The 14,569-nt window shown below is 37.7% G+C and overlaps 1 protein-coding gene across 6 annotated transcripts in view; it reads right to left on the reverse strand.

Annotated features, from left to right (window-relative positions):
• PARG (poly(ADP-ribose) glycohydrolase) overlaps positions 1–14,569 on the reverse strand; it is a 168,638-nt gene that overhangs the window by 6,432 nt on the left and 147,637 nt on the right. For all 6 annotated transcript variants that reach the window (XM_021710973.1, XM_021710974.1, XM_021710976.1 and 3 more), the window contains one exon: positions 6,963–7,068. In XM_021710973.1, coding sequence (XP_021566648.1) covers positions 6,963–7,068 — 106 coding nt within the window. The remainder of the gene's footprint in view (positions 1–6,962; positions 7,069–14,569) is intronic.

Consider the following 14,569-nt stretch of genomic DNA (forward strand, 5'->3'; position numbering starts at 1 on the left):
CTTAAATCATTTATTTACCTGATTTTAATGCATGCTGGCAAGGAGGCTAAAATAGTACAGATCTGAGAGCACTACTCATGTCCTTCTGGAGAAACCCAAAGGTACTTTGTGAGTTCTCCTATCTCTAGTCATCCCGAAAGCTCAGCCACTACTCACCAGTCCCAAAGCATTTTGCTCCTTTTTTCAGCCACATAGCACTCCTCTAGGTCAACTCTCATTCTCTAGTTGGTTGCGTTTTCTGGCTACTGTTCTAAATCTTATCACATACCCACACTCCCACTATGGATTCTACTAAAGGTTTAATCTTTTGGTCCTCTTGCCTGCTTTAAATATACTTTTTCTTGGAGAATTCAGTCACTATCTCTAGAATGGGAACTCCCAAATCTAGATCCAGACTCAGAGCTTGCAGCCAATATAGATAAAATACCAAGAGCACAGAAAATGGCTTCAATTCTGGCATGCCACTTGCTATCTTGTAAAACTTTAAGCTAATTACTAACTTTATGTCTCAGTTGTCTCATCTATACAGACAAAAAAGGAAAACCTACCTAACAGGCTGTAGTGTGTTAATACAGGTAAAGAATGTAGGCTAGGCATAGTGGCTCACACTGGTAATCGCAGCACTTTGGGAAGCTGAGGCAGGAAGACTGCTTGAGCCCAGGAGTTTGAGACCAACCTAGACAATATAGCGAGACCTTGTCTTTAAAAAAATAATGAATGAATGAATAAATAAATAAATAAGCTGGGTGTGGTGGTGTGTACCTGCAGTCCCAGCTACTAAGGAGGTTGAGGCAGAAGGATCACCTGAGACCAGGAGATCGAGGCTGTGATCATGTCACTGTACCCCAGCATTTTAGATTTTGGATGCTCAACCTGTAAGAAACAGTCACTTGCTCCAGACACTTTTGAATGCACATCATACAAGACACCATTCTAAGCACTAGGATCACAAAAGAAGATACTACAGAAATGTTAAGGAATAAATATTCTTACTCAAGCAAGGCTGAAAGAGACCTGGAGAGTGTGATCTGCTCTGGCAGAAGAAAGACAAATAATCTGTGCTGGACAAATTGAGGTGACCTGGTCCATGGTTCTATTCATCTAGCTTTTGTTTTCTGTTGGTAATCACCCCTTCCCCACCTCTATAACCACACTTCCCATGAAACCTAGTCAAAGGGCTAGGCCAGGACAACATAGCATGGTAGAAAATGACTCATCAATACTGTCCAGATTCCAGCCTTTCCTAGATTAATGGTTTTTCTGGACTTTAACGATCTTGATTCCAAAATAGCAAAACAACTAGAAATAATGTTATTTAGGTTTGATGTAAATGAACACACAGTATAAATAAAATAAATTTATAAAAAATTTCAGAAACATCTCACTTAATATAAATATGCCATGGAAATCACCTGAAAATTCTCATCTCAATAGCCAATATATCTAGTGTTTACTGACTTCCTGGCTATGTTCACTTGGTCCAAGGGATTGGAAAGTGATCCAAGTTTGTCTAATTCAAGTATTTTCATAGGATTTTTAAACTAGGAAGCCCTCTTTTCCTCTTGGGTCACTCAATAACAGTGTGGTACTCCTGGAACTATTTGGCTCCAGTTCCTGCTATGCTGAGATAACCTGATGGAAATAGAAGGGAACCAGGCCACCATACTAAGAGAAGCAGGCAGGAGAAGAACCAACACACACTGAATAGAGGGAACACCTGACCTAGAATCTATTCATCCTTCAGGTCAATTCTACCCTACCTTTCTCAGTCACATCAAGCAACTATCCCCCTTTAAGTGTAAAGGATAAACTAATCAGTGTCTCTTTCAAAGGAAAGACTCTGAATACAGAACTTTTCCAGGGAAGTGAGTAAGGGGATCATTCTGGAGTAGTTACCACTGGAGTGAAGCCTTACTGGAACAGAAGGGAATAGCCAGGTATAGACAGGCAGTTACAGAAGACTGTGCAAAGCCTAGATGAATGAAAGGCACACAGAGGTTGTTGAAAAAAGTTGTTAAATAGAAATGCATTGGGCATATTTTATTTGCAAGTCACTCTTAGGTACTGAAGGCAGGGACAAGAAAGAAAATGAAAAAGAAAATGCATAAGATTCCTTTTAATTATGGTAAATTAGCAATGGCATAATCTTTCACAAATCACTATGGAGATGCTGAAAAGGAAAAACTGAAGGTAATACAAGGAGAAACTGACAAAAACTCAAAAGAAGAAACAACTTTAAAGCACCTTCCCTTTACAAGTAAGCAGATAAAATCAGAAGGAGAGTCTGTCTAACCTAATAGGTACAGAATCTTACTGGCAATTAAGTAAGTCCTATACCCTTCAGAGACACCTTTTCAAGTGCCAATATGCCTGTAAAATTAACTTCATTAGGTCATGAAGTTTTAAAAAACTCCAAAAAGTAGAAATAACATTATCTATAATGCAATAAAATTAGAAGCAAGAGATAAAAGAATAAAAATTTAAATCAACCATTTAGAAAATTTAGAATCAGCTCCTAAAAATCTCATGGGTGGCTGGGGCCTGCCTGGGAGTAGAAAGTTACAAAAAAATGCTGCTTCCATACTAACAACGAGAAAAGGTCAAATACTATAATCTGCAATATAATTTTGTCCTGAGTCTACCAGAGAGCTGAGTTTGCAAAGCAACCAGAGTATGACAAGTCCCTCTGACAAGATGAAATACTTGAACTGTTTTACCTTTGAAAGAGCAGAGAAGAGGTGACCACCATACATATGAATAAATCAGCTAAAATTTTAACAAAATGTTAAAAGCCAAGTGTGGGGGTCACTTCAGAATAATTAGGAGCAACAGAAAAAAGTAAAGTTTGTGTTCACTCAAAAGTTTTTTTGCATGGGCATCCACAAGGTGCTCAGAAAGATGGGGATAAGAGAGAGTCCCAGTGGTGGCATGGGAATGTAGAAGGCTACTGGCTGCTGCTGGGGTCAGACACAAAGTCTCTACCTCTCCCCTTAGCCCCTCCTTTCCCACCCTCTGACTCCTAGGGCCATTGGTTGTCTAGGGAAGAAAGTAGTTAAACGTCTATTGAATAACTTAATATATGAAAAATGTTCTCTTAATAGCTGTCATAATAATGTACAACAAAAGAAGTTCAAAGTTCAACTGTAGTAAGTTGCAAAACTCACATACAATTAGGTAGCAAGCATATTAAAAAGTATTTAGTACTATTTCTTTCTTTAAATTTTTTCTTTTCTTTTTTTCTTTTTGTTTAGGGATATGGTCTCAATATGATGCCCAGGCTGGCCTTGAACTCCTGGGGTCAAGTAATCCTCCTGCCTCAGCCTCTCAAGTAGCTAGAACTGCAGGCTTGCATCACCACATCTGGCTTAGTCCTATTTCTGATAAAAGAAATACAAGCTTAAGGATTTACACATGCTCATGTTTGCCTTCCATGAACATTTTTTGATAACATTGTTACAAAAACAATATATGCTCACAACAGAAAAATACAGATTAAAAAAGAAAATAAAAAATATCTATATTGCTCACTCAGAGACAACCATAGCTAATCTTTGCAATAAATAGAGAACTCCCAAATTTCTGTGTTACTTTATATTCATAACTTAATTTTTAAAATGGTTTATACGGCATATATTATATATTTCCCTAGTTTAGTAATATTCCAAAATCATCTTTCTATGCAGCAGAAATATTTCTATAATGGTTATTAATGGCTGCATAATAATTAATTGCACAGATGTACCACAATTTCTTTCTTTCAAAATCACAATTTTAGTAACCAATTCCCCACTGAAGGATATTATGACAACTACTAATCTTTTAAAAATTTTTTATGCTTATGAAGGGGAGTAAGATGTCAAAGATTTACTCCAAAGTTTAAATCTCAATAACTGAGGAGTGAATTACATGATGGAAATCTTTGACTATTATACTTGGTAGTCACTAGAGCAAGCAAAGCTGCAGTCTGAGAAAGAACTGTAAGCCATAAAAAAAAAGGAAAAGAAGTGAGCACATTTATAAAGCTTTCCAAATTGTCTATCACAAATGACCACGGTTTATGGCAGACCTCTTTTCTGGATTGATGACATGAATCTAGTCATTCATTTTACTTAAGAGAAAAACAGAAAAAAAGTGTCTGTCATAAGATCAATAAGCCGAGAGTGAAAAACAGGTTTCCTCAAACAAATTCAGGATGATAAAGAATTTCGCAAGATAAAAACCAGAAATTCTTTCTTTTATTGACTTCCAGAACACTGAAAAAAGCACCAGGTACTCTTTGTTTTTGAATTTGAAGAAAATATGGGTAAAAGTCTTTACAACAAAAGGGCAGGAAAGATTTTTCTAAGTATATCACAAAAATTTGAACACATTAACAGTAACTCAGTAACTTTAGCTGAAATAAATGAAAAAACAAAAAAAGTCTGAAATATATGACAGTTAAACAATCAATTTTTTAACATGTAAAGAATTATCACTGGTCAGTGAAAAGTAAGTAGGTAGAAAGCATGAAAAAGCAATACACAAAATATCAAATAGCCAATAAACACCTGAAAATTGTTGAACCTCAGAAAATTAGAAAGATTGACAAAGTCCTATCTTGATGAGGCTGCTCAACCAAGGAAGACCATGGAAGCTGATAACAGCTTTTCAGAGTGTAATTTGCAACAAGTATCAAAATATAAAGTATAAATATCCTTTGATTCATTAATTTAACTTCTAGAAATTTACCCTAACAAGATATTATATATAATTTACATATTATTATACACTGCAGCGATGCTTATAAGCAAAGATAATAAAAACAAATCAACTGTCTATGAATGGAGATTCTGTGAAATAAATTATGGTATATATGTGCATATAATAGAATACTATGCGGCCATCAAAAAATGGTGAGAGTAGATTTACATTTGTTAGTGTTGAAAACTATCCATGAGATTGTAGCTCTTTCAAAATGAAAAAACTAGAGAACAGAATAGATGGTGTGATCTCATTAATGGTTAAATACATTGTTACAGAGCTATCCTAAAGGCCAGCCACCAAAATATGAACAGTGAATTCTGGTAATTTTTACATACTTCATGGTATTTTTCTGAGTTTTCTACATAAAATGATACATAAATAATTTTGTTTTTTTTTTTGAGTCGGAGTCTCACTCTGTCACCCAGACTGGAGTGCAGTGGCCGCTCCAGGTCACTGCAGCCTCCACCTGCTGGGCTCCGGCAATCCTTCCGCCTCAGCCTTCCAAGTAGCTGGAACTACAGGCACACGCTACCACACCTGGCTAATTTTTTGATTTATTGTAGAGATGAGGTCTCACCAAGTTGCACAGGCGGGTCTCGAACTCGCGGGCTCCGGCACCTCAGCCTCCCAAGGCGTGGGATTACAGGCTGAGCCACTGAGCCTGGCTGACATAATTTTAATGAAAACAATAACAGGCTCTTTATTATTTGGGGAAAGGCAATTACATCATGACAGACTCAACTGTTCTACTTTCAAGGAGATGGATTTTATCTCTATCTAGTTTGGCTATCAAGGCGCTCTGGCTATTTTATGTTTGCTTTACTGTTTTATTGTTACTTTGATAACTGTGATATGACAAATAATTTGTCTGGTTTTAGGTCTTGTAATCCTCTGGAGATTATAAAACCCTTGGAATGTCCTGAGTGCCAGAGTCTTTGTTACACTAATAAGGCAATTCAGGATGAAAGGCTGGAGACTGAGTTTGATCATGCGGTCAATGGCTTAATCAAGGCTGCTTATGTAATAAAACCTCAACTCTGGTCATCAAAGGTAAGTGTAGCTTCGAGGTTGGTGAACACAAAGATGTGCAGGGAGAGTGAGGGCTGGCCCTAAAACCACAGGTAAGGGTTGTAGAAGCTCTGCATACTCTCTTAAGACTCGTCCTATGTGTAATAATAAACTTTATAATAAAATTGCAATAAGCATATAACTTTTTTCTGAGTTCTATGAGTCATTCTAATGAATTCTGAGTTGGGTCATGGGAAACTCCTGGATTGGTAGTCAGTTGGTCAGAAATGCAGGTTGCCTGGGGAACCCCCGAAATATGGCTGGAATCTGAAGTGGGGGCAGTCTTGTGTACTCTGTACTTAATCAGTGGGATCTGTGCTATGCTAACTCCAGGTAGTTAGTGTCAGAATTGTACTGTGGTATAACCAGTTGGAGTCAGACCAGTTGGGATGAAATGAAACAGTAATTATCCTAAGTAATGATATAATGATATTTTCTATAACCAATACTTTCAAAAATAAAGCAATCTGTAAATGGTCAATAGCTTTGTTGACCAGGTTTTGTGATTTTTCTACCACAAACACTAACATGAAAGAAATGTTTATCCTTTTTGGGTACCTTCTTATCTGTGCCTTCTTATCTGTACCATTCATGCAACTCTGCCAAGCTGTATTACCTCAGCACCACGGACCTACACCAGAGAACTCATTTCTGTGTGCTGCATTGGTCAATGCCTCTCTCTCATAGGCTGGCTGTGAATTCCAAAGCAGGGATCACATCTTATTCATCTTTGTATTCTCAGAGTCTACCACAGTGCCTAGAACGTGTCAGACACTCCGTAAGTTTGGTGAGTGAATGAGTCAATGAAATAACTGTCCATAAAAATCACTCAAGTGAAGGAAAGTGCTTGAGTAGGTGCTTTGGTTTGAAACTTCACAGTCATTAGGAACTCTTCTCTCCCCTTGATCTCTATATTCAACTAAATACTGTGTTAGAACAAAGAGAAAGCGGCCTCTGCAGGGAGATAGTAAGTGAAAATAATTCCTTTAAACATAATAAGAAAAAAGAGTATGGTGTTAGATATTCTTTTTCCTTTTCTCTTAGATTTCTGTGGTCTTTTATTATGACACAACATTAGAAATCTGACTTGAAAGACGAATGTTTTTCCCTAATCAGAATGCTATTATCCTTCTCCACAAAAACTTACTCACCTTTTAACCTGGCATCACCCCCAAAGGCACCACAGCCCCAGTTCCCTGTGGCCACTGCAGAAAGATTTTCTGAGGAAATGCCGGGACGAAGAAATCCACAGTAAGCCTACAGGATACAAGAAATATAAAAGCCTATGAGTGATTAGACAATAAACGTATTTCTGACTGATGTACAGGGTCAGTATCCATTAACAAGCTTATATTTTCTCTTTTTTCTTTTTTCCTAGGAGCCAAAGTAGAGAAAAAAACAGAGAGAAAAGCCCAGGATTATACAAGGAAGAGAGTATGAAATTTATTTGTTTTGATGCTGGGCATGTCAAATCCCTTAAACCAATACAAGTCTCTGTTTCTTTTTCCAATTCAAACAAACAGAAGTGGAAATAGAGATATTTCAAGTGCTGATGGCATCCTGATTACAAATTACTAGGAACTTAAACTACCAAGAAAGGCACTTGTTGAAACACTGTATTCTTTGAGGGATTTTGAACACTATTTTTTCATAAGGCAAAGGGTAACTATTAAGCTTCTTCAGCACTCTCTGAGATTAATCACTGTGGTTAGTTTTTTGGTGTTTATTTTTTGAGTCAGAGTCAAGCTGGTCTTGAACCCCTTAGTTTAGGCAATCCTCTTGTCTCTGCCTCCCAAAGTGCTGGAATTACAGGTGTGAGCCATCACGCCTGGCTTGATTAGTTTAGTTTAGTTTTGTTTTTTGGAGTTGGAGTCTCACTCTGTTGTCCAGGCTAAAGTACAGTGGCAAGCTCACGACCACCTCAGCATTGACCTGCTGGGCTCCCGCGATCCTTCTGCCTCAGCCTTCCAAGTAGTTGGAACTACAGGCATGCACTACCACGCCTGTCTAATTTTTTTTTATTTACTGTAGAGAAGAGGTCTCGCCAGTTTGCTCGGGCTGGTCTTGAAACCACAGGCTCAGGCAATCCACTCACCTCGGCCTCCCAAAGTGCTGGTATTACAGGCTGACCAACCAAGCCCAGCTGATTAGTTTTAAAATATGCTTCCTGCCACTGAAATGCTTAAGGAAGAGCAAGCAACTATCTATAAAAGGAATTCCTACACCTGGTTTTAAAGTAAACTTGAAGATCCTGTTCAGCTATAAGATTCTCTAGTTTCATAGCTGTTTTAAGCTAGAATATTAAAAAATTTGCTAGTGATCTGAGAAAAGTACATATCCTGAGGATGCTGGCTACGTATTAATTAAATAACTCGTTCTGTTTATGACTGTGTGTGTGTGTGTGTGTGTGTGTGTGCGCGCGCGCGCGCATGCGAGCGCCAGAGTCTCACTCTGTTGCCTAGGCTGGAGTGCAGTGACACACTCACAGTCACCACAGCCCCGACCTGCAAGGCTCAGGCAATCCTTCTAACTCATCCTTCCAAGTAGCAGGAACTAAATACGCCCGTGCCACCATGCCCAGCTTATTTTTTTATTTATTGTAGATTTGACTTATTTTGATTTGTCTTGAACCCCTGGGATCAGGCAATCCTCTCTCCTCTGCCTCCCAAAGTGCTGGGATTACATATGTGTGCCACCACCCCCGGTTCAAGAGTATAATTCAAGGTCCTAGAGAATTTCTGATTTCCATTTCTTTACTGCCAGTTTAGTTGGTCTTTCTGCCTTGTTTCTGCATTTGTAGGTTTCTGATACTATCAGATTATATAAGAGGTTTAATATAATAGCAAAGCAAATCTTCCCAGGTTCTCTCAAGTTACAAACAAAGCCTAAAATATAGCTTATGTGTAACAGTAAATACAATTAAAAGAATGATCTATGACAAATATTCCCAGAGAAAAAGGATAAAGAAAGATGCTTCTATGAAGCCTACACATAGAAATACTGTAAATTGCTCTCTGAAGTTTTCACAAAGGTATAAAAATTTATTTTATACACTGTCTGGATGGATTAACAAGGCTATTCCTTCCACACCCTCCTAGGCTGTAAATCCTGACAGATATTAATTGTAAGTTGGTACCAGATCATTATTCAACACTCTGGTACAGAACTTACACAAGAACTCACAAATTACCTACATAATCAGATGCATGGAGCTTCTGAAAATCTCTTTCAGGTCAAAAATACAGAGAGCTCCATTTTTTTGATCACACTCTTGAAAGACAGTCTGTGTCATTATAGGAACAAGGAAGAGAACAAACCCTCTGTCAGAATAAACATAACTTTGCTACTTTATTTCCTGTCAATTTTTTCTAACATGCCTAGATGGAGAGGAGGCTTTCTTAGTCTGCTAGTTCATGTGTGTTTTATACTATCAGAATGGTTTTATTCTCAGGACAGGCATAGTGGCTCACACCTGTAATCCCAGCACTTTGGGAGGCCGAGGTGGGAGAATTGCTTAAGCACAGGGGTTTGAGACTAGCCTGGGCAACATAACAAGACCTCACCTCCACAAAAAAATCAAAAAAACTAGCTGGGCATGGTGGTGTGAGCCTGTAGTCCCAGCTACTCAGGAGGCTGAGGCTGAATAATTACCTGAGCCCATGAAGTCGAGGCTGCAATTGTGCCACTGCACTTCGGCCTGGGTAACAGACTGAGACTCCAACTCAAAAACAAAGAATTGCTGTTTGTAAATTAAAGTAAAATAACTGAGTTATTTTACTTCAATAACTTTACTTCAATGAGCAAAAAGAACTGAGTGAAGTTAAGGACTAACCATGGAGAATGTGAAACATTTAAATTATTATTATAGAAGCAAAATCTAATATAAAATATTAATCAATTTTCCTGAAAAATTATCTATCTTGAAAATGGCCATAACAAAAACAAATCATGAAAATGAAATTAAACCACATTCAATATTTTACCAAATAATATCAAATAAAACTAAAAAGTTATATAAAAATTAAATAATATAAGAAGTAATTAGGTAATATAAAAAGAATAACTGGTTAAATAAGATTATGAAATGCAAAATTCTTGTATTCTGTTAAAATCAAGCATTTCTAAGGTCAGAAATAAGAGAGCAGTAGTAAGCTGTCCTGAGACCACTTTGGAGGGTCAGCCTAGGCTTTCCCCTTCTCTAGGAAGAAGGATCCCTTAGATGATGGAGACCAGGGCAAGGCTTTGAATCAGGGGACCTTTGCTTTTACAGTAGGAATGGAGCTCCTTTGGTAGGAAACAAAGATCAAATAAGCATAGAGACCTCAAAAGAGGTGCCAAGCTTCACCCCATGGGGAAAGCACTAGGAGTTGTCAAGAGCTCTGTATTGGAGCCTAGGAGTTTGAGACAAGTCTGGGCAATACAGTGAGACCCTGTCTCTATAAAAAAATAAAAATAAAGACATAGTAGTGCGTGCCTGTAGTCCCAATACTTGGGAGGCTGAGGTGGGAGGTTGCTTGAGCCCAGGAGTTGAAGGTTGCAGTGACTTATGATTGTGCCAGCCTTGGCGACAAAGCAAGACCCTGTCTCTGGGGAGTGAGGGGAGAAGAGCTTCATATTGGCATTTTCTTTTTCCGCATTCAGAGTCAGAGTACTTGAGGAGAGTGATCAGAGTTGTGAGCGTAAAAGAAAGCCCGCTTGAACTCTGACTACCTGACCTGGTATTCAGCAATGACAGGGCAACTTATTTTTTTACTAACAGACAACTTAGAAGGGAGAAAAAGAGAAAGCATTCATATGTTCAGATAGTAAGCAAAAGATACCAGTGAACACCTATATCTTGAAATGAGTTGTGATGGGAAGGGAAGAAGAGAGGGAAGAAAAAGGTAATTCAGTAGTCCTGAGAAGCAAGAGGAGGAAAATATTAGTATTCAGAGTTGAAAGCTAGAGAGTGATCAGGAAGTGGTGAAGATGGAGATACAGAAAGAAAGCAAGGAAAATGGAAAAGGAACCAAAGAAAACTGGGTGTAAATGTCTACAGGTCCAGAGCTGGGCCCAGGAAAGAGAGGTACCAGGGAAAAAGTCTGGCACAAGCCTGCAGACACACTTAAGGATTCTGGTTTTCTGTATCAAATTTAGCAGGCCCAAGTAGACAGTCATGTGACTGCATAACAATGTTGTGATTAACAATGAACCATAAATATGATGGTGGTCCCTTAAGATTATAACAATGCATTTTTATAGTAGTTTTTCTATGCTCAGATACACAAATACTGACCATTTTACCACAACTCCCTATAGTATTCAGTAGAGTCACAGGCTGCACAGGTTTGTAAAGTAGGAGCAATAGGTTCTACCATATAGCAGAGGTGTGTAGTAGGCTATACCATCTAGGTTTGTGTCAGTGCACTTTGTGATGTTCACAGGACCATTTCTCAGAACACATCCTAATCCTCAAGCAGTGCATGACTTTACTTAAAAAATGTCTTTCATTACCATGTACATACATTACACTGTTTGCTAGATTAATAATTTCATAATTTTTTTGAAAGAGTTGCTTATTTATATGAAGTCAATCTACCATGCTTATTTAACTTAATACACAGTTGATACTTTCCTGTGATTTTTAGTATTCCGTGATTTCTTTTTTTTTTTTTTTTGAGTTGGAGTCTCACTGTGTCACCCAGACTGGAGTGCAGTGGCCGCTCCCGGCCACCACGGTCTCGACCAGTTGGGTTCTGGCGATCCTTCCGCCTCAGCCTTCCAAGTAGCTGGAATTACAGGTGCGCGCTACCACGCCCGGCTCATTATGATTTTTTTTATTGTAGAGATGAGGTCTTGCCAAGTTACCTGGGCGGGTCTCAAACCCGCGGGCTCGGGCAATCCACTCACCTCAGCCTCCGAAAGGCGCAGGATTACAGGCTGAGCCACCGAGCCCGGCCCATGATTTCTTAAAAACAAATATGATATAAAAAGATCAGGATCTTTTGGAAGGAAATAAAGTAATATTAATCAAGAGTCTTAAAATTACCCTTAGACTTAATAATAACATTTTTGTAAATTTCTTAGGAAACAGCAGCTGTACAAACATGTTTATTCCTACTTATTTATAAAAGAGAAAACTTGGGACATTTGACTGTTCAAAAATAGGATAGTGGCTAAATCATGGTACTGTATATCAATCCAATCAATTTTATTAAACATTTTATTATGAAGATTATTAGAAAATGTGAAAAGTGATAACACTATATACGGCCAAATGAAATAGGTAAAACACAAAATTACAGATATCTTTTGAGCACATTTATAAAAAAGTAAAAATTTCACAAGAAAAGACCTACAAAAAATGAAAACAACGGTTTGAAAGGTAGGACTATGAATGACTATTTTGCATTTAAAATAATTATAACACGAATACATTGTTTTTGCTATTTTAAAAATGCAATATAAAAGGAAAGAAGTATGCAGACTTCAGTTTCCTTATGTGCAAAATCCAAGATTGGATTAAGTATTTCATGGATATTCTGATTCTATATATTGAGAAATACAGGAAAAACTCACTAGAAGTAATGTACTTTGAACTAATATTCCTAAAAATAAAGTGATATACTCTTTTTGTTGTTGTTGTTGTTTGAGTTGGTGTCTCACTCTGTTGCCCAGACTGGAGTGCAGTGGCTGCTCCCGGCCACTGCAACCTCGACCTGCTGGGCTCCAGCGATCCTTCCGCCTCAGCCTTCCAAGTAGCTGGAACTACAGGCGTGCACTACCACGTCCAGCTAATTTTTTGATTTATTGTAGAGATGAGGTCTCACCAAGTTGCCCAGGCGGGTCTCAAACCCGCGGGCTCAGGCAATCCACTCACCTCAGCCTCCCAAAGCATGGGATTACAGCCTGAGCCACCGAGCCTGGCTAAGTGATTTACTCTTTAAGAAAAGATTATAAATGATCAAATGTTGAACTTAGAGATATCAGCCATGAGTACTGATTGGTTCTGTTATTAAATTTTGGTTTATTAACAACACCATTCCAAATTTGGTAGTGGGTAATAACAAAAAAATCAACAAAAAAAGTAAATGGTGGCGATTTCCTGCTGGAAGTATATCTCCACTTTGTTCAATTTCTAATCCAGAAGGCTCCACAAAACATATTCATTACTTAATTTTACCTAAATGAGTCTAACATGGCTAAATACAACTTTTCACAGGTGATTTCTTTCCTCTGTTGCAGAGCTATATGCCACTTTTACAAGCTGGCGTCATAAATCTTTCCAGCCCCAAAGATAATTCTCCTCTAGAATGTCACTCAGTTGATCTCTCACTGGATTAAACATTGCTTCTCAGTATCAGTTAGATAAAAGGAGACTGATTTCTTCTTTTTAAAGACCAACTCCATTTGCAGGTCACGATGTGGCTCCAACAGGATAGGTGGAGACTAGATGGTCTAGATCTTTTCCAGAGGTAATAAAGCACTTTGTGGGACTGTCCTTTAATTGGTAGTAATGCTTAGTAGCACACATTCCCAGAGCTCAGAGATCTACACTGAATTGTGATGGTGAAAATGTCTCATGCTTTGTTTTCCTCATTTATAAAAATATAGTTTTTCTCTTCATCCCTTTCTCTCTGGCATGCAAAAAAAAAAAAATTGTGCAAGTCATCTCTAGAGTGACTTAATATTTAGTACAGATTTCTGCTTTAAACCAAAGTTTATAAAAATAGTAATATATAAACATTGAATTGAATACTCTCTTCAAGTTGTGCTGTTTATGTGAAATTCCTGTTGCTTGTACTACAACTCAAAAGTCTATTCGAATAGGTAAATATAACTGATAAGGGATGAAATGCTTTGATTTAGAAGGCCCAAAGTTATTTGAACTAGTTTTCTAATTAAGATGTCAATGATATTTAACAAAATCATTTGCTTTTTCCTTTTTCAGTGAAAGAACTAAAAAGCTAATTCTTTGTTAAAAACAATACTTTTTTGGAATAAAGCAGTGAATGAAAGAAAACAAACTTATCAAATGCTTTCCCAGGTGCTAGGCTCTGAACTAGGTGCCTTCTCAATGTTAGACTATGTGCTTGCTGACAGGCTATACTACATCTGTGGTGTTTCTTGTCTCAGGGGAATCTAATAAATTGGTCGAGGGGAAATTCTTAAATTCCTTGAAAAAGTGTATCAAACAGAAAATGCTATTGAGAAAAGCATTCAACAGGTACCTTGCTCACAGTAGAATTTTATGATCACAGAAGAGGTGACTCAGGCATTTGTTTGCAGAACATTGTGTGTTAACCAAAGGCAGGAATATTATCAATGATTTACGTTTGAACTATAAAGCCTGGAAGGTCACATCTAGTTACAGAAATCTCTATGTGGGAGCATTTACATTTTCAAAAAGTGACCTGAAGGCAGGGGAGTCTGGATTTAAGTCTTGATTTGGTCACTGCCCAGTTGTGTGATCTGGGACTAGTTACCTTCTTGAGGTTCAGTTCATGATCTCTAAATTGAAGCAAGAAAGATATCTGTGCTTCCCTGGGTGGATAGGATTAAATCAGACAGTGCATTTACAGTGCTAAGAGTGCCTTTTACATAATAAGCAATCATTTAATGGCAACAATGACTTTTAATAGTTACTTGTGAAAAAAATTTTACCTGCATTTGACTGAAAATAATCTTTTATGAGTTATAAATTAGACATAATTGCACATTGACATAAAAAATGGCAGGTTGAAAACAAATACAGAACTGTATTACTATACACTAAGAA

Source organism: Carlito syrichta, unplaced genomic scaffold, assembly GCF_000164805.1.
Source record: "Carlito syrichta isolate Samal-C Ts95f unplaced genomic scaffold, Tarsius_syrichta-2.0.1 Scaffold301780, whole genome shotgun sequence".
NCBI lineage: Eukaryota > Metazoa > Chordata > Mammalia > Primates > Tarsiidae > Carlito > Carlito syrichta.